Genomic DNA, 27,500 nt, shown 5'->3' on the forward strand with positions numbered 1-27,500 from the left:
CTAGTCTAAGAGATTTTTCTCTGGGTACTCCAGATTTCTCCTCTCTTCAAAAACCAACATTTGACTTGATTTGCTTTACTTCAGTTTACAGTGTCCCCAATTAGTGCTCCAGGGCTAGAACGACTAGTCACTTAAATTAACTTCCTTTCCTTTTCTTTTCCTTTTCATAGATCTTAATTATTATTAATTTTGCATGCAAACATTTTTTCCTTGCAGTTCATAAAAGGCAAAGCAATTTTGAAACATCTTTTAGTAATTTACGGCATAAGTCTCCTTTCTGGAGGAATTTCATTAGAACTGACTCGCATCTATGCAAGAAGTAGACAGATACATGTTACCCATTTAGAGGCAGCTTCTTTAAATTCTAGAGTGGTGAATTTTAATAACAATTTAGCTTCAAATTTCTGTGGTCTGGTTTCTTGCACCGGCCATCATGATGAGAAAGCTTTATGTCATATTCTCCCCAGGCAACATACTTGTACATGTATCTCCAACTTTGCTTGACTTTCTCAGAGAACTGCTCTTAAGGTGATAAAAATATTGACAGAATGTAGTCTGTTGTACTTTGAAACACACTTCCACAAATTTCTGACCACAAATTGAGGAAGCTTAGAACACAGGCGTTACTTTTTAAAGCTTTTTCTTTGAATTAATTGTCATTTTGTTAATTCGTAAGAAATTTCATCTCCATACAATGTTCACTGTTTTCATATTTTTAACTATTTTATGTCTTTAATAAAACCATAGCCCGTCTTTTCCAAGTGCCTTTTTTTCCACTTTTGAAATCAACAAAGCCAAGGAATATACCTAACACTGTTTATTGCTTATTGTAACAGAAATTCCAGTAAATTCAGACCGGTTGTTTGATGAGTCATCTGCAGCTCAAACCACAATAAAATGCACCACCCAAAGAAAAAACAAAAAAAAAACTAACTTTTAATTAAGTTTGTGACGTTTGAGCATTTGAGCTCAAATTACATGGAAACCGTTTTCTGTTTCTCAACAACACAAAAGTAACTGGTCCCTTATATTCAACCTCTAGAGAGCTTACTTACCCTGCACTATAATTTCCATATCTGCTGTGCCACTGGTAGGTCCATTGGCTAGGACAACCAAGGCATAATTGTTGCTGTCGGTTGTGTCCATGGTACGAAACATGATTGTTACATATGTTGCCGTAATATTCACTGACACTCGATCATCAAAGGTAATTGGGTTTCCAGAAAGAGATGCTTCTATGATGGGAACAGATGCTCCAGAAATTCGAAATTCCACTCGACGAAATGAATCTCCTTGAATGCTGTAGGTCCATTTTAGTGTTACAGGCCGTCCTTCCAAAGCAAAAAATGGGCTCAAGAAATGGGGTGTAATAGTCACTTGTGATTCTGTCGGGTAAAAAAAAACAAAAGCCAGAATTAACGACCTTTAAGTATCCAGTAACAGAGAAAAGCTGGATCTGCACCTAGCCTTACTGTTGAAGTATTTACATTACTTAACTTGAGGAGTTCATCAGTTCTCTGAAAGAAGGGTTTTGCTGTTACGAGGATCAGAGTTATTTTTGGTTTATCTGTCATGCAATTCCAGACTTTTCTAGAGTGATCGTACAATCTGAAATATTCCAGAAATTTCTTTGATGTGACTCAGCAGTTTCCACAAATAGCACAACTTGTAATAGACTATAAATAGCAACAGAACTTTCTAGATGCCTGGAGTAGAAGTATAAAAGAGCAGGCTTGTAAATAACAGTATAAAACTGAATAAATAATAGTGAAAAAGGGTAACTCCTCGTTGTCACAATCTTGTTGCGTGTTTTATATCATACTCAGGAGTTATTTTCACTTATGCCTTGTTTGCGGACATTTCTTGGTTATTCCTGAACGTAACATTGCTGAAAGCAGGCCCACGGCCCAGCAGCCCGTGGCCCACGGCCCACGATGGCCCAGCGGCCCAGAGGCCTGGTGGCCCAGTCCTAATTTTCCACAGTTTTTTTGTCCAGCAGTAAATCCATGCGCATGCACAGATCTGCATCGGCTTTGGGCGTGCAAAATGGACGATCACTCAGTTTGTGTACATTTGTAGTTGGAGTCTCCACAGCACGTGACACAATGTGCCACAAAACACACCGACTTCAAATAGATACAGTGGCCTTGCCTCTTAACCTTGTTTCCGTCCTTTGTATTGAAACAAAAATTGGAAATCAATATGACAGACCGCATGGACGATGGACAAATTTTGAAAATTTGCCATTATTAACTGAACTCTGTTACGTTTGCTTTAAGTTTTGACTACTTTAATAGACTGCTGGTAGAAGTGCAATCGCAAGAAACAAGGCAATGTCACCTTGATCAAGTGAGACTGTGTCTGCAAGCTTCAAAATTGCCAGCTAGCAGAGGTCTCTCACGCTGTGAGACCTCTGCCAGCAGGGAAGCTTCAAAATGATCAGCGAAATATATTATTTAAACTGAATGACGACCTCGACATTAGCAAACTTCACTAGTGGCGATACAGTCTCTAACACAAGCAGTTTACAGTTCATGCGATATGGGCTCGATAGAATTAGAAGGTTCAGCGTGTTAGAAGTTGGCATCGTAAGCGTGTCAGCGCACGCAAAGCTCATCACATGCTCTTTTGTCTTTAGCGTGTGTAAAAGACAAAGGCTTCAAGTTTAATGAGGAATGCTACTTAAACACGCAGCTAATGTGTTGAGTAACGCTCCTTTTGTTTCAACGCGCTAATGTGCCATGCACGTGTGTTCACCTTATTCACTGCTTTCCCGTGGAGGGTCACATTATGTGAGTTGAGTTTGTTGGTTCTCTATTCTGCACCTAGTCTAAGAGATTTTTCTCTGGGTACTCCAGATTTCTCCTCTCTTCAAAAACCAACATTTGACTTGATTTGCTTTACTTCAGTTTACAGTGTCCCCAATTAGTGCTCCAGGGCTAGAATGACTATAGTCACTTAAATTAAGTTCCTTTCTTTTCCTTTTCCATAAATCTTAATAAGCTTACATCGATCCATCTTGTGCAAATGCCTAAAGGCGTCTTGTTTTACATACAATAAGTTGAAACCAATGTGAAGAAAAATTATTGTAAATTATACATATAACAATTGCAAAAAGAATGAAAACAAAATCAAACAAAACAAGATTGGCTTTTCCAGGCTTGCTTTCAAATCACTCTACAGTGCCTTTACTAATAAATTATTTGTATTGTATACTCTATTTTTAAAATAGCTAATTTCTTATGTACTTTTAGTAGTTTTAAAGTGCTACTATGACGAAATTTGCATCTTCCCTATCTACGACATTGTGGCACATAAACATGTACATGGTAGTCTGCACGAGAAGAAGAATGCTGTTTACCATTTTCACATATCTCTTTTTGTTCTGGAGATATTCAAATTTTTTTAATATGCAAATTAGCCAAGTGATGACATCATAAACCCAACAAAATTTTCATCAAGTAAGATGGAGAAAGATATCTCAGCCAATTTGTATCAGAAATACTTGATTCTTTGTAGTAAGATTCTAGTAGATGTGCTTCGCAATATGAGCATACCATTTTTGTTACCATGGCAACATACTGGGTTCCAGTCCTCCCTGATATTAAAGGCTTTGCAGGCCACCTTTGGCGTTCTGTTTTGATATTTGCAAATGGTGCCTCATCTGCATGATCCTGCCAGCATATAAAGATGTTAGGTCGAGTTTGTGGCCTTGGTAAATGTTTTTCTAGCCTGAGATCACCAATATTGAAATCAGGTTGGAGGGGACTGAAAAAGAGTTAGTTGCCATGGGAAGCAATTCTTTACAGTCGTAGGTGTGTTGCCTTCAGAACTATTAGCTCGCCAAGTTTCAATGGTCTCTGTTGCAAATTGACCGAGATAGCTCTATTTATATTCTTGATGTTCTATTGGGTTGGGTGAATGACGTCATCAGCCTTCTTATTTGCATATTTTACACATTTTTCAAACTTAAATATCTCCGGAACCAATGCAGATATTTCCAAACGGTAAACAGCGTTTTTAATGTTTCATGGTACTCTATGTGATACACCAAAAAATTAAAGGGATAAAAATTTGATCATAGTAGCACTTTAATAATTATTATTAATTTTGCATGCCAACATTTTTTCCTTACAGTTCATGAAAGGCAAAGCAGTCTTGAAACACCCTTTAGTAATTTAAGGCATAAGTCCCCTTTCTGGAGGAATTTCACTAGAACTGACTCGCATCTATGCAAGAAGTAGGCCTGGCATACATGTTCCCCGTTTAGAGGCAGCTTCTTTTAATTCTAGAGTGGTGAATTTTAATAACAATTTAGCTTCAAATTTCTGTGGTCTGGTTTCTTGCACCGGCCATCATGATGAGAAAGCTTTATGTCATATTCTCCCCAGGCAACATACTTGTACATGTATCTCCAACTTTGCTTGACTTTCTCAGAGAACTGCTCTTAAGGTGATAAAAATATCGACAGAATGTTGTCTGTTGTACTTTGAAACACACTTCCACAAATTTCTGACCACAAATTGAGGAAGCTTGGAACACAGGCACTACTTTTTAAAGCTTTTTCTTTGAATTAATTGTTATTTTGTTAATTCGTAAGAAATTTCATCTCCATACTATGTTCACTGTTTCTGTATTTTTAACTATCTTATATCTTTGATAAAACCTCCAAGTGCCTTTTTTCCACTTTTGAAATCAACAAAGCCAAGGGATACCGGTATACCCAACACTGTTAATTGCTTATTGTAACAGAAATTCCAGTAATAGACCAGTTGTTTGATGAGTCATCTGCAGCTCAAACCACAGTAAAATGCACAACCCGACAAAAAAAAAAAAAAACATTTATTACTACCTTTTAAGTTTGTGGTACTTGAGCATTTGAGCTGAAATTACATGAAAATGGTTTTCTCTTTCTCCACAACCTTATATTTAACCTCAAGAGAGATGTTACATGTAAACTTTAAGCTTACCCTGCACTATAAGTTTCATATCTGCTATGCCACTGCTAGGTCCATCGGCTAGGACTACCAAGGTATAATTGTTACTGTCTTTTGTGTCCACGGTACGAAACATGATTGTTACATCCGTTGCTGTAATATTCACTGACACTCGATCATCAATGGTAATTGGGTTTCCAGAAAGAGATGCTTCTATGATGGGAACAGATGCTCCAGAAATTTGAAATTCCACTCGACGAAATGAACCTCCTTGAATGCTGAAGGTCCATTTTAGTGTTAAAGGCTCTCCTTCAAAAACAAGAACTGGGCTCGAGAAATGGGGTGTAACAGTCACTTGATGTGATTCTGCGAGGTAAAAAAAAAAAGCCAGAATTAACAACCTTTGTATCCACTAACACAGAAAAGTTGGATCTGCACCTAGCCTTATTGCCAAAATATTTACTTAACTTGAGGAGTTTATCAGTTCTGTGAAAGTAGAGTTTTGCTAAAAGCAGGCCCACCGTCCAGCGGCCCGCAGCTCACGGTCCACGACAGCTCAGCGGCCCGAAGGCCCAGCAGCCTGCGGCCCATGGCCTGCGACGGCCCGGAGACCCGGTCCTAAATTTCCACAGTTTTTTGTCCAATGGTAAATCCACGCACATGCACAGATCTGCATTGGGTTTGGGCATGCAAAATGGACCGTGAGTTTGAATTCTTTTACCATTTAATCATTGAATCCTTGTTTCTGTTTGCTGAATGTTGTTCAGATAAAAACGTTTTTATTCTTTGTTCGTTCGTCTCTTTACAGAAAGCGATAGCACAATAGAGGACTTTCATTATCGAACAATGTAACTAAGTTAGTTATTTTCAAACCATACTTTGAAAGTGAAAATATCATAAATAATGAGATGTGAACTGCGAATCTTTTTTTTTTTAACTTTCAGAGTTACACAAAGAAAGCATGCAAATGCAAATCGACCGCCTTTCAAAACTGTTGCATGCCATTGCGCAGAAGTACCAAGTGAGAATGTGATTGCCTGATAAACTGACAAACGCAATTCAGAGACAACTCGCAGTTTACATATCTCATCATTTAGCTTATGAAATTTTCAATCTCAAACTGTGGTTTCAAAATAACTTACATCGTCTGAGAATGGACTTCCTCTCTATCGTGTTCTGTAAACAGACGAATAAACAGAGAATGTCAACATTTTTCACTTAGCAACATGCAACGAAAGAAAGGATTGAAATGATTATTAAAATGGTAAATGAAGATGCAGATCTGTGCATGGGCATGGATTTAATGCTGTACAAAAAATATGTGGAAAATCAGAGCAGGGCTGCTGGGCCGCTGGACCTCCTGGCTACCAAGGCCGTCATGGGCTGCGGGCCGTGGGCCGCTGGGCCTTCTGGCCGCCAGGCCGTCGGCTGCGGGCTGCTAGCCTGCTTTTAGAAAAACCCCTGAATTAGTGTTAGTGTGGAAGATAATAATGATGCTGCCTTTTGATCGTAAATTTAAATTCCTGTGACAATTGAATCCAGAAATCGAAGTGATAAGTCAGTGTAGCTGGAATCGATAAGGGCAGTTAATAATGATCATAAATAATAAATAATAACAATAACAATAACAATAACAATAACAATAATAGTAACAACAACAACAATAATAATAATAATAAGGTAAAATTTGAACTACATGTATTGTACACTAAAATTACGTTAAAATTGGATTTTATAAGAAAGACAAAAACGTGCTTAAAACATAAAATAAAATAAATAAATCCCTGAAATATACTTTTTTTCTCTATTAAAAAGTATATTTTAAGAAAATTTCGAATATAGCTAACTTCATAGTGGAGCTTCTGGGGGCAAAGCACTCCACCTCAGCACCATGGGTAAGAATTTTTGGGAAATCTATCCATGCGAGAAGTAATTTTAGATAGACAGATAGATACTTTATTATTACCTTAGCAATAAGTAAAATATATTAACTATTATGATACATTAAGATAAATCTAGGATTCCTGTTACAACTATGAAAACTAAGGAGAAGGGAAAAAAAATAACTATATAAAAATATATATACACATATAAAAATTATAAATTATAAGGTACCGAATGGAGAATTGACTAATGGTATTCGTTATATAAATAAAGAAAGTTTATTTAGAGTCATAAATCCTAGCGCTAGCGTTAATAAAGGTATTACTGAACCCATTAGTCTTACACAAGGGCGTTGCAAAAACCCTTGGATTACGCAGGGTTACCGAAGGATGATTAGTGTTAAATGATAATAAGTAAAATAACTGATTGTTAGGATTAGAAATGGTTTGTTGAAAAAAACTCTGACACAATTCAGATCTTCTTTGTGATAAACTATGGATGACACATCGTAGCCATAATTATATAATAGGCATGGCTCTCCTTTGTACTCTTTCTAAGGCTGAGCTAGGATACTCAGGTAGACTATAGTGAAACACTTGACAGGCATATATAGTAAAACTGACTGAATGCAAGCAATATAAAAACAGACTAGATCCTTAATACATCATCGTACGTCCACCCCCCCCCCCCCAGCCCCTCCTCTCCCCCCCCCCCCCCCCTTCATACATACTGTCAGGCTGGAGGTGGGGAGGCTGGACAACCTCTGGGGACGGAAGTGTTCCGCCAATTTTCCTTGGCGCTGAAACATGAGACTCAAATTAAGTCACGAAAGCTATAAATTTATACATCATTGGGCATGTGCAAAACAGCAGTGTTAACTGAATATCCTTATCAAAATTGAAGTATGGTTAGTATACATTATCTGTATTACATCCATTAGGTGTATAAATTTAGTATACATCAAATATACATCATGGGAAACTTCAGCCTGCCAATTCATGGTGATGTATACTTTCAGGATCAGTGTTCAGTTGTGTGACTGGCCTGTATACTTTGTGTATACATCACAAATGACCTTCATGGAAGATGTTGAAAGATGTATGCTTATTGTATACATCATTGGTCACCCCTTTAACAACATAATATGTAGTGTATACTCTGTGTATGAACTTTATGAGGAGCAATCAAAGATGTATACTTAATGTATGCATCATCGGTCAACCTTTTCACAACTTAAATGAATATCTATGAATTTCTAAGAATTAACGATTATGGTCTCTCAACAGGCTTGAAATTCCTAGGAATTCCAAATCATGCCATTAGCTAGCAATACTCAGTGACTTGGAACTCTTGGCAATTTTTGGGGATTGAAAGCTAAAGTGGCACTGTGGACTAGGAATTTATGGGAATCTTTAGGAATTCTACTCAATGAATCAACTTTAGGGTCACTTGAGTGAGTTGTAATTCTTGAGAATTTTGTGCAATAGTACTCAATGTGCCAGTGAGACAACCGTCAAAGTTAAAATGCCCTTTTAGGAGTTGATTTTAGCTGATTCCTTGAAAAAATGAGCTTATTAAACTTCAACATTTATAACAAGGTTTGGTCTTAATTCAACGCATGCCAATATGAATGTGATATCTTTCGAGTTCATTCACTGCTTGTAATATTATACATGTACTTAGCTTAAGCAATGGCCTTTAAAAGCTCCAAACTTTGAACATAAAATCACTCTGTACACGGAGAAATGAAAATAAAGCTTTTATTCTGATGCAATTCTACAGATTGTGAGAAATACATTATTTGTATCATCAATTACCTTGTTTGATGCTCTCATAATCGGCCTTATCCCAAAAGGAACATGATGCATTGCTCTTGAAAATTATACACTCCAAGTCAGCACTTAATCCCTTCGATGAACTCCAATATCGTTCGAATATTTTAATCTTGCTCATTTAACATGAATCCGTAGAGAGAGAGTCATCCTCCGCCATCTTGGTAACTCGTGAGAGACCACACTGAAAACTAGTGAGCCCTTTTCGTATTGGTTAGCAGTCAGCTGTAACTAGTCCTGCTCTTACAGATTTTGGGCTATTCAAACGTTTGGATATACGATCACACTTTTGTGGTGACATTTTTTTTGTTAGTTTTACTCTTTAAACGCTGATCCAGGCAAGAATATGCTTACAACAACTCAAGTAAGAAGGTAAGCGTTAACTTTAAGCGAATATTAAACATTTGACTTGATGAGGAACGATTTACGGATGCAAGTCAGTTCGATCGAAAGTTGTTTCGATCGAAGGTCGATTCGATCGACAAAAGTCGATTCGATCGAAGACAAGAGTCAGTTCGATCGAAGACTGTAACTATTGCTTAAGTGTATTGAACTTACTATTTATCAAATCTGTTTAAAAATATTTCTTGATACAGTTAACTTCGGAGAATTCATTTTCACACGTTCAATTTGTGAAGCAAGGATATGCAATTTGGCTTAAATGCTTTAACCCTTTAACAAGAAAACTTTTAACAAGAATGATGAAGTTTTAGATCAAATGGTGAAGCAAATGCTTTGGGAAAAAAGTGCTCATACGGCAAGTTACATGTATACGATTGACAAATGATTCCTTCTCGATTTGTAAGTAAAGAGGCCCAAAGAGTCTGTCTACTCTTCACACACTTTAATTGTAATAGAAATGATCAATGATTTAGAGGAATCACTATATGCATCACTATATTTTTTTTTAGTTGCCATGAAAGAGTATAAACAGACACTTCCTGAAAAATTCTTTGATGGGACAGCAGGGAAAGGTCTTTTACAGACAAAAATGCTTAGGAGCCAATTCTGTCTCCTCTGCCAGTTATGTTTTGAAGTATTTGGGGATCTCTCTTTGCAGAATTGTTATAGTTCTGTGGTTTACCTGAAATGTTTAAGAGCTTTTTACATTTAAATTTAAAACAAGAACCCAATCCAAAGATTTTGACATGAATTCAATTTTTAGGTACATGCAATAAAAAAATGTAACTGCTTTGAAATCTGTATCCTATTTTTTTGTCTCTGAGCTATGGTAGTAATTAACTGTTAATAGCTTGACTGCAATGGATTTTTTGTAGTTTCCAGCACATGTCTGATTTGCTGAAATTTTATTTTACAGTAGCAGGATAGTAACCTAATGTTTCTTGTGTTCCACATGTGTGCACTTTCTATTTCTTCTTGATTTTACTGACCTTGTTCAAGAACATTTCAGCTATTGCCCAAAATTCCTAGGAATTCCCAGAGTTATTTTGCAAGGGTTAGGTGTTTTGCATTTGCTAGTATCTCTACAAAATGAAGAAATTGGGCACTGTAGATAACCTTACATAAGACATGATCTCTCCATAGCAGTAATCTGATGTTGAATTTAAAAGTGTAGTTGTTCCTCCTAGTCATGCTCGTACAGTCTATGACTGGGTCCTGCAAGTTTGTATAATTCTACTGTATTTCAAGAGTGTTTTGTAAACTAGAATGTTTGATACAACAATGTATACAAAAAGTATACTTTGTGTGCACAAGATGAGAGTACAAAAGATCTACAAGAAGTATATATTTTTTGTATATGTATACAAGAATTATACTTACCCGTAGTTATTCGGTTATAAGGTGCACTCGGTTATAAGACGCACCCCAAACTTTGCAAATTTTAATCAAGCTAAGTTCTCAAACTGAAAATTACGCGAAAATACTCGGTTATAAGACGCACCCGAAAATTGAGAGTTATCAAAAGGATGTGATGAATTTGAGAACAATTATCCTTACACAATTGGCATGCGAACTCTTTTTGTTAACGTAAACAAAGTGAAAAAGTCACACGTTTAATGATATACGCAAAAACAAAAGCTAAAAGTTGACACCTGAAAATCATAACATACAACGCATACACTTTTATTTGAACCTTCCGACGTAATAAATAGTCAGAGTTCAGACTTCAGACTTCAAGCGAAAGCGAACGGCGATAAACTCCCACCGAAAATCATATTCAAAGGTGTTCGACAGCTGAATATCAACACGCCACCAAGGATGCAACCTTCAGTGCACAAGAAAGGATGGATGAACGAAGAAGGTATGTTTTATCTCCACACTGTTTTTTCAGAGAAGAAACTTTTCATGAAAGCGACAAATTCGAAACAAGGTTCAACCGATTGTGTTGTTTTCATGGGTATCACGTTACTGAGCACGTGCTATTAAGCATGTATGCAAATTTCCGTTTGTTTACTTTTCTCTTGACGTCGTTTAGTGTTCTAAAGGTCTCTAAAAGCGCTATTCTTTTTTTAAATTGACAACTAGTGGCCTTTTCTTGTGTTGTTTAAACTGCAAGTTCTTCTCAAATTGTGATCGTAAGATGTTGTTGCGCGAACATACTTGGCTATAGGACGCACCCCAATGTTAGCACTAACTCGCCACCCATAGACAGATTTTTCTTGAAAAAACCGTACTTGGAGTATATTGGGTGTAACCTGTGTATACTCTTAGTATACTGTTCCCCTACATGTATGTGTTATACTTCTAATAGTATACTTCAAGCTGTTCCAAATTACTAATACAATATTTTTGTATACTGAAAAAGTATACATCAATCATACAAAAAGTATACTTTTTGCACATACTAAAACTCTACATCAACTATACATAAAGTGTACATGATGTAGTATACCATGTGTATATGTGGTGTATACTGAAAATATACTCTATTTTGTTTTATTACAGTATAACCCCAAATGTACGAAACTACAATAAAAAACCCCATAAAAGAACATGTGGATTGAGAACCTCCAGGCTGAAATTTGGTTTAAGAGAATACCATATACACTGGAACCAATTCAGCCTGATAAATTCAACTGGTTCTTATATATAAGAAAATTGGGTAGCAGTGAGATTAAAAATTACTGGGTCAGGATTACCATGTCATTCTAAAATCAATTTTCTTTATTGGAATTTTTTGTGGTCTTTGTCCTTTAATTTTAATACCACAGTGAAAGTGAAACACAGCAAGATATCTCTGCAAAATTACAAATGTATAAATCAAATTGTTTTTCTTGACAATACTGTTGTGCAACCAAATCACTGATTACGCAGTACCAGTTGAGCAATACAGAGTATAATTTTTAGACAGAATTTAAGAACATGTTTTAAGAACAGCTTGAGGCTGATTTTTTGCTAAGTACCCAACATATAAGAATGTTATCAGCCTGAAACTGAAAAACAAAGGTTCTTTTATGCAGGTTTTTACTGTATCTAAGGCAGCTTTCACTCAAGAACTGTAGTTTCTCTTCTCAGAAAAACGTAAATTCTGGATAGGAACTCTTTTTTTTTTTGCATTTCACGTGCTAAATCTCCTACTCTTCCCTCAGTCTGATTGAATATTGACCCGAAAGTCTCGCTTCCACGCGCTCTGACACGGACACTGCTGAAACGTGAGCTCAATTATAATAACAGCTATATTGAAACCTAGGGTGCTTGCCATTAACTAAGCCAAATAATCCGGATGGAATGATCGTTGCATGAAGGTACATGTAAACAATTTTCCAAATTTATTGACCAACTGGATGTTATGACGCCTACCATTTACATGTACCACCCGGCATTCAATGACGTGCACAACTATGGCTACAGTGTACCTATTAATCATATGCAAGAAAGAACCCTTGAAATACAAAATGGCTAAAACTTCTTATCACCTTAATGAAAACAACTCGCACATCAAAAATCAAACACATATGCAAATTGGTTAAGGTCGAATCATTTCGAACACCATCAATCCACAATGACAGAAAAATCTTACAAAAACCTTTTACAGCCAAAAATTACATTGAAACAAACAACATAATCTCCTATTAAAATGAACACAAAACTTCCCATTTTACTGCATGCACGCAAACAAGCAATGATACTCTATGTCAAAACTAAATAAATTTCCCACCAGTGTTCAGGATCAAACCCTTTCCTTGAATAATGAAGCAAAAAATGGACGGCAAGCTTTCTTTTAAATAATTCTTGACTATTAAACAACAATTTCCAATTGTTTTGTACCCGAAGACTGTGCAGAGTTTAGTACAAATAAAATGAATACAATTATTAAAAACTGAACTACAGATATCAGATTTCCAGTATTTTCATTGGCTCCCCAGACAGAGGCTATCAGTTCATATACCTGCTGTACCAAATATCGACAAGGAACGCGTCAGCAATAAAGAGAGCTGAAAACATTTTTCCAGCTCTGAGAAAAATGGCCAACAAAAGCCAATAAAAACGACATGGAAGAGTTGTTGATCCTGGAATTTTTAATACAACATTATTATTCTACTCGGCAGGCCCGGCCAGGGGGGGGGAATGGGATACCATTATACCCTATATTCTCCCCACAAGATACCAATATACCTTAAAATCGTAAATGTGTGATACTTAATACCTAAAATTGTTTTAAAACAGAATACTAAATACCTAAAATTTTGACCAAAAAATACCATATACCTGAATTAAAATGCCCAAGATACCGTATACCCAAAACCCCTGGCCGGGCCTGACTCGGGCTTGCTGGATATCAATTGATTATAACCAACAAGGCGCATTCCAGCGCCCCATCATAGAACAATTATTATTAATTGCTCTCATCCAGGAAGTAGGCCGCATGAGCCTTAATCTGCAGCCATTTGTTCTTTGTTGTCTACTAACGTTTTATTCTGGTGAGGAGAATGCTGCTGCGAGTCACACAAGTGACTGATGTTTTTCAAACAACGAAAGTTCTCCTGTTTGCCTCAAATGAATCTGCAGAGAAGGTCAATGGGTATTCGGCTATTTCGGATAATTGCTCAGACAACTTCAAAATGCATCTGTCGTTGGTGGTAGTTGATCAGTGGTGGTGAGTGGGTCATTTCCCAAACTTTTAGCAATTTGAGCTTACAAGGTAAAGTTCTCAAGAGATAGGTTAAGCAATTTTTGAACGCACACAATATAGAACAAAGGGTCCAATTGGACGCAGAAAAAAAATCAAATGTTTATGCAAATTACAAACGCCAGGAAAACTGTGGGAACAGCATACTTCACAACGAAATTATCATTTCTCACTATGGAGAAATGATTCAGTTCCTAAAATTTTAAGGTGAGCTGCTATTTTTGAATTTATGTAGTCAAATGATATCATTTTCTCAACAATTTTGTCCAGCTTGAAGAGTTAAGTTCTTGTTTTTGAATTCGGAAGTGTTGCATGACGTCATCTGGGGTGCTTAAATTTAGGCGAGACAATCGCAACGTACGTAACTTGTCTGTCTTGCAAATAATGCAATTTTTTTGGAGTTAGTGTTAAAAATAACATGTTTAAATGAAACTTAAATGTATTCAATCCCTTGATTATTAACATTAGCTATGGCAATTAGTCACAGGGCAACGATGAATGGTGTATCACTTTTGTTCCTAAATTAGTGCTCTTTTATGGAAAATTGAGATTGAGTTCTCCTTTTTTTTTGGCTATCAAAATCTAGATCATTTATCAATTGGAGCTATCAGTTCCTACAGCATACAAATTCCTCGAGACATTTTTAGAGGTAATCAATGGAGCTTTGACCGCTCATTACAACTCAATTTTGATAGAGGATGAATCAATGGGCATAACAGTTTCAAGAAACTGATCATTTTATTGTACAGTGTAAATATATATTCGAGGAGAGGGATAAGACTTCATTTTTGTGCAATTCAGAATCTGCAAAGGTATTGCAGCAGCAATCATGAGGCAATAGATCAAATATTAAATATTCTTGAATATTAATTAGCTGGACCTCATAACATTTTGCAAAATTTTTGTCTTTGGACCCCTTCTTGAAAAATTTGGGGGTCCAAAGACCCCTAAATTTGAAAATCTGAATCCATCTCTGCTTATTACTGACTTGTTAAACCTCCCAGCATTTTTAAGCCTACATGTATGACATCATAGACTCTCTTCATGGATAGCAGTGAATTATGTGATGTAAACTTATTCTTAATAGTTTTCTCTGTTATCCAGTATAGTGAACAAACTGTTTTAGGAGTTTCCCTGTTAAAGTATTAAACAATAACACCATTCAGGACAGAAACACTAGCCAATAATAATAATGTTATTATATTATTATTAGTTCGCTCTCAGTTTTTTTCAATTCTTTGAGAAAAATGATTCTTGTTTTTCTTCTGGTTTGTGTAACAAAACCAGAATCACAGAAATAATAAAATCATAATTGCAGTTTCCTTTAGCAAATCAAGGCTGTCAACCTAATTGTGATGCTATTTCAATTTGGGCCTTACAATACGACCAGATTTGTTTCCCGCTGAAGGAAAAAAGATACCGATTCTTCCTTAAAGGAACTTGGCACGAGCAAACTTTCACTTTATTGAATTTGTTGCGCGTACAAAAGAAGTGCAGGAGAAAACACCTTCCACATTATTTAACCCCAATTAGTGTATAACGCACGTCTCATTCTTTCAAACAGAGTCCTTAGGCAGAACAGCTGATTTATTAACCGTTCTGTGAACATCATGCTCTGTGAATCATTCCCAAACTTAATATTAAAACTGCAAGTCATTGTGAATATGGCCACAGACCTATACTCCGCACCAAATTAAAAAAGTAAAGCTACCAAAACTCACCTGTTTCTGGGAAAACTAAGAGGATTCCAGTCAGAATACAGAAAAGAGCTGAATACATGATTGCCAATCACGAAAGTCAGATGATCCAAAGTAGTACTCGTCCACTTTCAAAGTTGGGTGGAATTTGCACGAAACAGGGAAGTATGAAATTGACATCCCATGATGCAACTTCCAAAACTTTACAACCCGCCAGTACCCTGGGTTCCAGAGGTTATTTTCTCGCCATGAAAAGAGCGAGTCACGTCGCCGCTGCGTGACTCGCTCTTCCGTGGCTCCTTTCGTGGCGAGAAAATAACCTCTGGAATCCAGGGTAACCCGCCAGTGGCATGGAACAAAAAAACATAAAGTCCTTCCCAGGCCTTTTTTCCACTCAACTTCAATCCTTATTAAAATTTAAGTTTTTTGCCCGACAAAATGGTTTGGCTTCTTGTCCAGATATGGTTGGCCGTTTGTTGGAAAATTTGACAATGTATATTTGTATGCAACAATCCATATTGATTCAACTTTAACACGTGTGATGTTTATTCAACAACCTTCAACTTCATCCTCAGAGACCCAGGGGTAGTCAGTCGAGACGGGACGAGAATCTTGAGTGGGCGTTAAGTTTTCAAGTAAGGCGAAAAGAGCCCCTGGGAACATGAAGGACGAGTTCCAGAGCGAATTAAATTCTAGCCTGCGTAGCAAACGTTTCCAGCTTCCTTCCTCCCGTTTTTGTTCGGTGGGTACGGCTACACGTAGGCTATTTCTCGATGGGCTTAAATTATACTGAAATTCTTCGCCTGCTTATTATGTACCATGGAATCTGTGTCAGCATGAGACAGTCAAAAAGAATCCTACGATCGCGCGGTCTTGCGTGGAGGAATCAGCAAAGTCGACCAAATGAAATAGTAGATGCAGGCTAAAGTAAACTACACATGGGAAGCGGCTAATGCACCAGAGAATCTGTATATTCTATGTATTCGTTGCTGACAGGGAGACAGTGAGACTTATAATGAAAGCTTTAGATCCATGATGTGCAAAGACGCTCAAAGAACCGTTTGATAAGACGCAAATATCAAGTCAATGGAGGTTGGTAAAACCCGTGACGCTTTAAAAAACCTATGACTATAGTAAATTCGCTTGACGTGACAGCCACGTGACAGATCCGTGACGCTTCCGTGATGGTTGTCACATTTTGACCGTCACGGATGTTGACCGTCACTGGTTTTACCAAGGCCCAAGTCAATGGACCAAACTTCCTCTGGCACATCGATGCCTATGATAAACTTAAGCCTTTGGGTTTTGTATTCATGGTGCAATCGGTAGTTTTAGCCGCTACATCATGTGGCTTGAGGTAGATCGTTCCAGTCATTGAACCTATTGAACCTATGAAATTGAACCTATGTATCATAAGAAGTACTTTTTAAAGACTGTTCGTTGCATAGGAGGAACACCACGAATCGTTAGAGGGGACTGCGGTACGGAAAATTGTTACGTTGAGGCTATACAACGTTTTCTTAGAGAAGGGCAAGGGGGCGTCTTCCAAGGGAACAAAAGTTTCATATATGGGCGTTCTGTTTCCAATCAGAGGATCGAGGCCTGGTGGAACATGTTGAGAAAATTGAACACAGACTTTTGGATAAACTATTTTAAGGATATGAGAGAGATACAACTATATAATGACAATGACATTTTTCAGGGTGCCTTAAAGTGGTACTATGATCAAAAAATCATCTCCTTTTTTTCTTCAGATTTTGAAAGCGTGTTTTCTTAACACCTAACTGTCAAAATTTTGAGCTTTGATTTTTATCCAAAAGCTTTTTACTTTGAGTGCAAGTTTTGCCATTATTCACGTTTTTAACTGGCCGATTGGACCTAAGAAGGTTGGATCTAGGGAAAGTGACGTCATTTACGCACTAGCTTAAAATTTCAGCGTATAAACGCAGCTTATTACATATGCAAAACACGGGTTTAAAAGTCTGGGAGCCCGAAAGTCCCGTGCTGCATATTAATTCAGCCGCGTACACATGTATTGCACTCTTAAAGTAGCGAGCCTTTGACGTCATTTTCTCCTCGACTCAGCTCTCTCAAGATTTCAAAGTTGGTAATGGTGGACTATTTTAAATAGGAAAATCGCAGTTACAATAAACCGGTGTCTTTTTCAAATCAAGGCTTAAAACTTGGGTCACTTAGTGTTTAATAAACATAGTTTTGAAATCCAAACAAAAAAAAGTATTGTTTTTTTTGGTCGTAGTACCACTTTAAGCTTTGCTTCATGCCACTGATAAGAGAGGAACTGCATCGAGGTGCAGAGTTGTGGAATTTACATAAAATGCGACCACAGCCTTCAAACCGTGATTCCCCGTCTGGACGACCAGATGTTCTATTTTTTGCCGCAATTAAATGGAAGAACAAATTATATTCATGCTGTCTCGTTAAATGATATAGAACTTGCAGAACAAATGTGTTGTGGTCAAAATACAGTAGACTCTTCCTTGAAATGTTTTGAAGATTTAGCAGAGTTGATAATAACATATCTAGGTAACCCAGACGCAGCTTTGGAGTTGTATTCGGAACAGCTCGATCATATCAACGGCATCATATAAGCAAACAGGTCGAACCTCTATTTCTGTAAACTGATTTTCGGGCATAAAGGAATAAAGATTGTTTTTACACGCCTGAAATTAATTATTCGGGAGAAGTACACGCCTTATTGTACTGTAATGCAATTAATGACCCTGACGTTAGAGTTGATGCGAAAAACCAGTTATCTATGCGTACTGGGCTTGGCATCCGCTGAAAGCCTGATTGACAGCTCTTTGCGTGCCTGGGGTGTATGGCATTTCCATAAGATCCTCTTATTATGTGAAAGATAGCCTCTGTAATAACTTATCCCCGTTCAGCAGTGATTGTATTTCATACGTGGGGCCCGTTTCTTACAAGTTCCGTACGGTGGCTTGTACGGGCCACCAGAAGGATGACCTTTTTTTCTGACTCTGAATACTTGTCGATCAACAGTTATAAGTGGTGATCCACAATTATAAGTGTCGACGGCCAGTTAATAACTGTCGATGGACAGTTATTAACTGTCGAAAAAAAAAAAGAGGTACTTTTGATGGCTTTAACAAGCCACCGTATAATCCAGTGGATTACTAACCATTTTTCCCCGGACCATTGCATTCGATATCTTGTCAACTGTTGGGCCGAGGGAGAATTGGTTCTGGAGGCACGTGGTGTGAAGCGAAGAAGATACGAAGGAACGCAAAAACAGGTCTTACAAGATGTGGCAAAAACTTAACAAGCCTACTTGAAGTTGAAAGACCAGAAAGTGAGGTAAGAGATGCTCTAAACGAAGTCAAAGAAGCATATAGCAATTTAGTAACGAAACATGAACAATACACTCAAATGATTGACGAGGATGACCGGTTTTAAGAGGCTGAGAACTGGATGTCTGAATTTCAAGAAAACTTTTAAAGGCAGGGAATAAAGGCAAATTTGTATTGGATAGTTTGGTCGAGACGAAAACGAAATTGAAAGAAAATGGGCAACAACATGATGTCGGAACCTCAACTATTCAGTTATCAGAACAAAACTTGCCTTCTGGTGACGGTTCTATTGAGATCGGTGAAAATGCCAATCCCACAGTTCTTTTGGTTATTAATTCCGACACCCATGCAAGTGTTAATAATGACAGCCTTCAATCAGTAATTCCCAGTGGTAGTTCCTGTAATTTCAAGATTGAAAAACCAAAGTTGCCAAAGTTTTACGGAGATACCAGAGAGTATGTAATTTTTAAAGCAGATTTTAAAAACGCAGTTGAAGTTAAGTACTCAAATCAAGACGCAATCACCTTCCTGCAGGTTATGTCCCCAAGAAAAGCCTCTTGATTTGATAAAAGGAATTGGAACAGATTACAAGGCTGCATGGGATTATTTAGACTCTGTATATGGAGATCCTACATTCCTTTTTGACACGATAACTCAAGATATAGTTAAATTTCGTGCACTGTAAAATGGCGAAGATGCAAGATTTTGTGATTTGGTTCATTTAGTTAAAAGGTGTTATAACACGTTAAAGGAAGTAGATGCTCCCGGTGACATGAACAACAGTCACATGCTGTCTATTATTGCACAAAAGATGTGTGCGGACGACCGCCAGGTTTGGTCTAGAGATCTGGAGCGAGAGGTAAAGATTGTCATGCTTCATCAAGGTCTAATGGAATGGATGACTGTGGAGATGAAATCGCGTATGCGCGCAACAGTGCCACTCAGAACTGATGCAAATAATAGTCGTTCACTGTATCACGTGCAAAACGAAGACAGCCTTAGAAGTAATTCAACATGGAATAAATGTTGGTTATGTCATACATCCGCTCACTGGCCAGATCAATGTCCGCGGTTTGCCGCAATGGACGTAGATGAAAGAATCAAAACCGTCAAAGAGAATAACGTCGTTTCAGAGCGGGAATAGCAGCATTTAATGAAAATCAAGGAGCGCTTCTGCCTGTAATTTCCGCAAACATTTGTGGCCAAAACGGAGTCTACAAACCAGGCAATATTCTTCTCGATACCGGAGAACAATATCAACACTTCCATCATCCGCTTTCGCATAGGAGTGATGCGATCAGAGCGGGAATAGCAGCATTTAAAAAAAATCAAGGAGCACTTCTGCCTGTAGTTTCCGCAAACATTTTTGGCCGAAACGGAGTCTACAAACCAGGCAATATTCTTCTCGATACCGGAGAACAATATCAACACTTCCATCATCCGCTTTCGCATAGGAGTGATGCGATCAGAGCGGGAATAGCAGCATTTAAAGAAAATCATGGAGCACTTCTGCCTGTAGTTTCCGCAAACATTTGTGGCCGAAACGGAGTCTACAAACCAGGCAATATTCTTCTGGATACCGGAGCACAAGTCAGTTTGATTCACAACGACACAGCTGAAGTGTTAGGTCTGAAGGGGAAGGATACATCAGTAACCATAACTAAAGTTGGAGGTGAAGAGGAAACAATGAAAACGAAGGAGTATGGAGTCCCAGTGAATGCTTTGGACGACACCCGGAAGTATTCGGTAAAGGCCATTGGAATCCCCAGTATTGGCGATGATATTACTGCAGTTCAAACGTCCAAGCCTGCTGACCTCCTTTGTGTACCAACCAAAAAAAGATCCATCGAGGAAAAGGGCCGATTGACATGCTGATTGGAATAGACCATGCTCATATTCATTCGGGTCAACGAAGCAAGTTGGACAACTCGTCGCTAGAAAGACGCCCCTTGGATGGGTGGTGTTCGGAGGTTCCACTGAAACACTTCCGTCGAGCAGTCGAATACATTTTGTTAAGTTATCAACGCCAATTGAACTAACAGACTTCTGGACAACAGAGACCATGGGTGTTCAAGTGAAACCATGGGTATGTGACGCCGATAAGCTGAGTCAGGTAGAAAGGGAGGAGGCCGAAGTGATAAGCAATTTTTGCAAGAAAATTGGAGTGCAGTGGATGATTCCATTTCCGTGGAAAAGGGAACCGAACCTTCTTCCCGACAATAAATCGCTGGCATTAAAGCAATTACAAGGAACTGAGCGTTTGCCTGAAGTCCAGTCCAGATCAAGGCGAGTCCTATGACAAACAAATGAAAGAAATGCTCGAAATGAACTTCTGCAGAAAGCTATCGCAAGAAGATATGGAAAATTTCGAGGGTCCAGTCCACTACATTCCACACCATGCAGTTTTGAGACCAGAAAACAAAAGTACACCTGTACAAATAGTGTTCAACTCTTCGTCTGTCTTTCAAGGTCACAAGCTCAATGACTACTGAATGAAAGGCCCAGACCTACTGAACAGTTAATTTGATGTGCTGCTAAGGTTTAGAGAAAAGGAAGTTGCCTTTCTCGGAAACATCTCCAAGATGTATTATCAAATATTGATTCCAGTTCAAGATCAGTATGTCCACCGATTCTTACGGCGAAATTTCGAAACTCATCGAGAACATGATGTTTACGTCAAAACGGTGCTGACGTTTGGCGATAAGCCTGATCCAGCTATGGCACAACCGCTCTAAAGAAAACCGTCGCTAAAGAAAACAAGTCCGGCCATCCAGAAGCAGCCGAAGTTCTCCAGAAGAACACATGTATGGATGATATTTGTGACTCCGTCAACACAGTCACCGAGGCGAAACAACTGGCCAAGGATCTTCATATTATTCTGAAGACAGGTGGCTTCAAGGTTAAAGGCTGGATTTCAAACAAATCACTTGAAGACCATATGCAGAGTGAGAGGACAGCAGAAATGGCAGTGTTCAGAGGAAATGTTGCTGAGAAGGTCCTTGGAATGGCATCGAATAACCAAGCCCACGCACTCACGTTCAACGTCGACTCTGATGTGATAGACCACGTGATTGGAGGTGGACAACTTCCGTCGGAAGAAAAGCTAACAAAGAGGGTTTTGCTTAGTCAAGCCGCTCGAATTTATGATCCCCTTGGTCACCCAGCTGCTTTCCTTATCAGGGCAAAGATCGAATTACAAGAGCTAAGTAATGTCGCGATTGATTGATAGGACAAACATACGTGTCCTATTTACATTTTTTGCAGTGGGCTCGGACATCAGCATACTAAGGGCGCCGGAGAAAAAAGTAACTCTATGGCAAGCCGGAGTTGATTGGGACGAAGAGGCCCTACCACCTGTTCGTGAAAAGTGGAAAGATTTATTCAGAGAAATGAAGGATTTAAGTAGGGTCGAGTTTCCCCGCAGTTTAACTCGTGCCGATGCAGAAGAGCCTCCTATGCTGTGCGTATTTTCTGACGCTTCCCAGTACGCCTTTGGAGCTTGCATTGCGCTTACAGCCGACAGAGGATTAAGGATAACCAGTATCAAGTCAGGCTAATTGCAGCGAAGTCACGGGTAGCAACTTTGCAGCAGGTAAGCATACCACGACTGGAACTACAACCAACAGTTTTGGCGTCTACATCAGCAAAGACTATTCAAGAATTGCCTGGATACAGAATCCGTCGCACAATTTCAAGCCATTCGTGTCTGCGCGAGTTGGAGAAATCCAAAGTAACTCTGACCCTAGTGAATGGAAACACATCCCGGGTGAAGAAAATGTCGCTGATGATATTTCTAGAGGAATTTATGTAGGAGATCTGAAAGGGAGATGGACCAATGGACCAGAGTTTTTGCAAAAACCAGAAGAGCTTTGGCCACAAGAAGTAGCAAAACCTGTTTCAGAGGAACATTTGGAACTTCGAAAAAACAAGACAGTTTGTAAAGTAAAGAAGACTGATGAAGCCATCGACCCAAAACATTTTTCAAGTTGGAAAAATCGGTTGGAGTGACGGCCCGCATTCAAAGGCTGGCCAACAAGATACGCTTAAGAAGACACACCCAAAGCGGAAAAGAAGGGCCACTTGTACCAGAGGAATTAGAAAAAGCTGAACGCTTCTGGATCAAGGAATCCTAGAAGTCCTTGCACAGCCGAATTAAGAAAGGGGAATTCAGGAGTTTGAGTCCCTTTGACGGACAGGGTGCGGTCAGAGTTGGAGGAAGAGTTGATCAAGCAGTTGTATTATATGGCATGTGCATCAACAGGGACACAGTGGAGTGGCTGTTACGACCACCAAGATTAAAGCAAAATATTGGATCCTAAAGGCAATGAAGTTGAGCAAGTCAGTCAAGTTCAAATGTGGGTTCTGTAAAGAAATGGCACATAAGACCGAAAGACAGCGAATGGCAAATTTACCAGCACTCCGATTAGCCCCATACACTCCACCATTTTACTACACGGCATGTGACTACTTTGGCCTTACAGCGTCAAGGTAGGAAGAAACAAGACACCGAAGCACTACGGCGTGGTGTTTACATGCTTGAACACAAGGGCAGTACATGTGGAGATGGCCGTTGACTGTTCTACCATGCATTTTTTGCAAGTTCTTCGTAGATTTTTTGCGATTCGAGGTCAACCTGCAGTCATGATAAGTTATAACGGTTCACAGTTTGTCGGTGCGGAGAGGGAGCTTGGTGAAATGGTACGAGGTTTTAAGTCGAGAAGAAATTCAAGGTTTTTGCGCAGAGAAAGGCATGCACTGGTGTTACGAGTTCGAATGTTTTGAGGAAAGTTAGTTTACAAACTAAACTGAACGCAGGGTTGTCGGAACAACAACGAGAAGATTTATTCCAAAGTGAACGTAGTTTCCGCGAAGTAAAACTCTGAGCAACACGTACTCAATAAACTTACACGGCCTCCGCCAACTTGAATAAACACTGCTTCTGTCACACTTGAATAAACACGGCCAACTCGCCAACTCTCTTCGCTTGTGAAAAACTAGTTAAAAAACACTCCGCTTGGACTCGTCTACTTATATACTCTGACAATAAACTTCTAGAACTTTCTAAAATAGTAATCAATCTAATTATAGAAAGATTACAAAACACATCGATTTAGAAACGCTTACGCACGAATCTAAAAATAAACAAACTACGAACTCTCGCGAAGCTTCTAGACAGTAACGCTAGTCACGCAATGCTATTTTTCGTAACATAACTCCCTCTTGAGAAGAAATTTCCTAAATTTCTACTAACAGCGAAAAATTAGATAATACCTACTGAGGAGGCAGTCCAGTGTCTCTTAAGTTATTCCTCTACTCTGCTCAGATAATCTGCTCCTACATTCTCAGATCTCTTGATAGCCTCAACTCTGAAGTTGTAACTCTGAAGAAACATAGCCCAACGCATTAGGCGTCCATTTGCAAACTTCGCACTGTTCATGTACTTCAGTGGCTCGTGATCTGTTTGTTGCACAAAGGGAACTCCATACAGATAAAGATGAAACCTATTGAATCCCCACACAATGGCTAAACACTTTCTCGATGGTTGAATAATTACGCTCTGCACTTGACAATTTCTTACTTGCGTAGCAAACGGGGAATAGCTTGCCATCATGTTTCTGCATTAATACAGCGCCAATACCACTGTCGGAAGCATCAGTCTGCAGAAAGTAGGTTTTCCTTGAATCTGGCAGTCGAAGGACTGGTTCCTTTGTTAGGAGGGCCTTGATACTCTGATAGGCTTTCTCCTGTGCCTCACCCCATTCAACTTTGTTAGGTTGGCCTTTACGCGTGAGGTCTGACAGGGGGGCTGCTAATGCTGCGAAGTTAGAGATAAAATCTCTGTAATATCCAGCCAAACCCATGAACGATCTTATCTGCTTCTTAGTAGTTGGTCTTGGAGCATCTCTAATCTTCGTCACGTTGTCTTCATGAAGACCAATTAACCCTTCCTCCAAACGGTGACCAAGAAAATCAACAGTGTTGACTCCAAAAAGACATTTAGTCGGTCTTATGGTCATTCCAGCAGCTAACAATCTTCTAAACAACTCTCGAAGCGCCTTGATGTGCTCTTCCCACGTACGGGTGTGAACCAAAATGTCATCCCAATAAAATTAAACGTTGTCCAGTCCACGCAATATCTTCTTCATGGCTCTCTTTAAGGTCGCTGCGGAGTTGATCATACCAAACGGCATCTTCAGGAATTCATACGATCCGTCAGGCGTCACAAAAGCGGTCTTCGGTATATCCTCCTCACGAATAGAAATTTGACAGTAGCCCTTGCTCATATCAATCCTGGTAAACTACCCGTCACCACTCAACCTCTGGAACAATTGCTCAGTAGTTGGCATAGGCTCAGGTTCAAACACGGTTAACTTGACCAGTTTGCGACAGTCCACGCACACACGATTTGAGTTGTGTTTTTTCTTAACAACTACAACAGGCGAAGCATAGGGCGAACTTGATTCTCTTATGACTCCCTTCTTCATCATGTCTGTAATATCCTTCTTCAGCGATTCTCTTAACCCTTTCGCTACTAAATCTTTGGCCGAAAAACACATTTTGAAGCTAGTTGATGGGTTTTTTGGGCACTGTCGCGCTGTTTAAGAGCTAAATCTCCCTATAAACCCTTTTCCAGGTTGTACACTTTACGGCCTTTTCAGCCAGGTGAAAAATAAGCCCTTGCAAAGTTCGGGCATGCACAGAAAGCAAAATTTCGAAATTTCGCTTTCTCTCCTTCCCTCTCTTTTCGCTTTCTTTGCCTCATTTTTGTTTTGAACTTGCTGGGCATTTGGTAGGCTTTCTTTTGGTGGGAAGAGTTTCTGAGAAACCTTTCATCATCTTAGAATTACGTGCTCAGAAAGGTAGGTGGGTAATGGAGCAAGCTTTTCATGGAGATTTTCAGGTCAGTGTTACATGTTTTTTTTGGCCGTTTCTCCAGTTTCCTTAACTGAATTGTGCCCATTCTGGTATAGTTTAAAAGATCTCTTCTCCCTGCACAAGTTAGTGGACAAAGCTATTCCTGACCGTTAAAAGTGATGACGTCACAAGGGGTAGATGGGACTGTGGATAAAGCTGGACGTATTTTGCCAGATAGTAATCAAAGGGTTAAGGTATACCCGCATCAAAATGGCTGCGCAAAAGCGCTTGTCAAGACTTGCAAGAACGCCTTAAAGAGGGCCATGGGCAGTCAAGTGCTAACTTCATTCGAGTTGTACACAGTATTTCTAGAGGTAGCCAATCTTGTTACTAATCAACGGCCAATCGGAAGGATTTCAAACTACCCTGATGATGGCAAGTACATATGCCCTAATGATATTCTCCTTGGACGAGCGTCATCTGAACTACCACAAGGACAATTCAAAGAAACAGAAAATCCGCGCCACAGAGTTGCGTTTGTCCAGAAAATCATTGATTCATTCCCTAGTACCAAGGAAGCAGTGGCAAATTGAACGACGAAACGTCAAAATCAACGACATCGTTACAGTGGCTGATAGTAATGCCGTTCGAATCAAGTAGTTCACAGGCAGAATCATGGAAATCTACCCAGGACCGGACGGTCGAGTACGAAATGTCAAAGTCAAGACGTCAACTGGCGTCTGCAGTCGTCCTGTAGCTAAAGTTAGGGAGCTTAAGATCTACGTCGGCAACGTCGACGACAACACCACAAAACAGTGATATCATTGGTTAAAAGAGCATGAATAATCGTGCGGCACGTGCGGCACGGATTTTAGTTCATATTTTTGAGGTTCTCTGCGTGACGACGACGGGAAATCACTAAATTTTAGGTTTTGACGACAACGTGAGCATGTAACAGAGAATGTTCCATTCTCTATTTTCAGTCTGAAACCGCTCGTACCAATTTATTTTTAGGATACTTCGCCTACATTGTACGACGTGAACGAGATGGAATAATCGCGAAAGACTTTTACTAGAGCAAAGTTCTATTTCGAGGTGACGTTTTCGTCGACGTCTTCGTCGTAGATCTTAAGCTCCCTGTTGTTGTGATTTGTCCTGCGGAAGAAGAGGGAAGAGACAGTATACAAACATAATTTTTAATAGACTGCGTATAGGATGAGGACTACGCAATCATCGAGGCGGAGAATGTTTTGTTAAAAAATAGATTATTTGGTTCTGATAATTGATTCTGTGGTTGACATTTGATTACCTTAATACCTTAGAGATTAGTAACATTATTAGGACCCGATAACACGAGAAAGGCTCACTTTTTCTGGGACGTTATGCGAACGGATCTATGCTATCCTGTCTCTTCACTGACCTGTTTCAAACAGGACGAATTTCAGGACCTACTGACACAATCTGGGCAAGTTTTAAAAGCTAAAACCTTCAATCGATGCGTTATTTTGCTCGTACGTCTGGGTGGCTCGACACTTATGAAAAAAACTATGAAATGAGAATCGGGGGTCTTCCCTTGTCATGGAATGGCAGAATTACCCAGAATTCTTTTTGGGCATGAGCGAAGCAACTTAGGAAGCAAGAGACTAGCCCTCATCGAATCAGAGAAAACGATTTGTAGCCAGATACTCAAGAGTAGGCCTGCTGTGTGCTGTTAAGATATACAGAGTCTGGATTTCTGAACAAGTTTTTATCATAGAAAATTCGCGAGAAAGTTGCGCTTTCATTTCGCTGTAATCTATCTCGTGTCAAAGAAACGGTGTAATGTAAATGAAAGAATAACGAGATTTCTATTTGCAGATCACCTGTCCTCTTAC

At 39.1% G+C, this 27,500-nt stretch overlaps 2 protein-coding genes across 4 annotated transcripts in view; one reads left to right on the plus strand and one right to left on the minus strand.

The window, feature by feature from the left end:
• The window catches only part of LOC138030091 (fibroblast growth factor receptor 3-like), an 88,261-nt gene extending 79,449 nt beyond the window's left edge, over positions 1–8,812 (minus strand). For all 3 annotated transcript variants that reach the window (XR_011128031.1, XM_068877950.1, XM_068877949.1), the window contains exons 1-2: positions 8,639–8,812; positions 1,056–1,385 (exon numbers count right to left, since the gene is read on the minus strand). Coding sequence is in view for 2 of the 3 variants with exons in the window: in XM_068877950.1 (XP_068734051.1) it covers positions 1,056–1,385; positions 8,639–8,774 (466 nt within the window). In the remaining variant the exon portion in view is untranslated. The remainder of the gene's footprint in view (positions 1–1,055; positions 1,386–8,638) is intronic.
• A 12,765-nt stretch (positions 8,813–21,577) lies between these two features.
• On the plus strand, positions 21,578–22,779 carry LOC138030702 (uncharacterized). The gene is made up of 3 exons (XM_068878581.1): positions 21,578–21,977; positions 22,036–22,318; positions 22,416–22,779. Exons 1-3 carry the CDS (start codon positions 21,578–21,580, stop codon positions 22,777–22,779), a joined length of 1,047 nt encoding a protein of 348 aa, XP_068734682.1.
• The last annotated feature ends 4,721 nt before the right edge of the window (positions 22,780–27,500 follow it).

The sequence above is a fragment of the Montipora capricornis genome, chromosome 13 (assembly GCF_036669925.1).
Source record: "Montipora capricornis isolate CH-2021 chromosome 13, ASM3666992v2, whole genome shotgun sequence".
Taxonomy (NCBI): domain Eukaryota; kingdom Metazoa; phylum Cnidaria; class Anthozoa; order Scleractinia; family Acroporidae; genus Montipora; species Montipora capricornis.

Excerpts from the sequence above, each read along its gene's own strand:
- LOC138030702 (XM_068878581.1), top strand. The coding sequence starts at position 21,578 with ATGGATGATATTTGTGACTCCGTCAACACAGTCACCGAGGCGAAACAA. Across the intron at positions 21,978-22,035 it reads GATCGAATTACAAGAGCTAA|TGGGCTCGGACATCAGCATA; the intron begins GTAATGTCGCGA and ends CATTTTTTGCAG. Across the intron at positions 22,319-22,415 it reads TTAAGGATAACCAGTATCAA|CAAAGACTATTCAAGAATTG; the intron begins GTCAGGCTAATT and ends CGTCTACATCAG.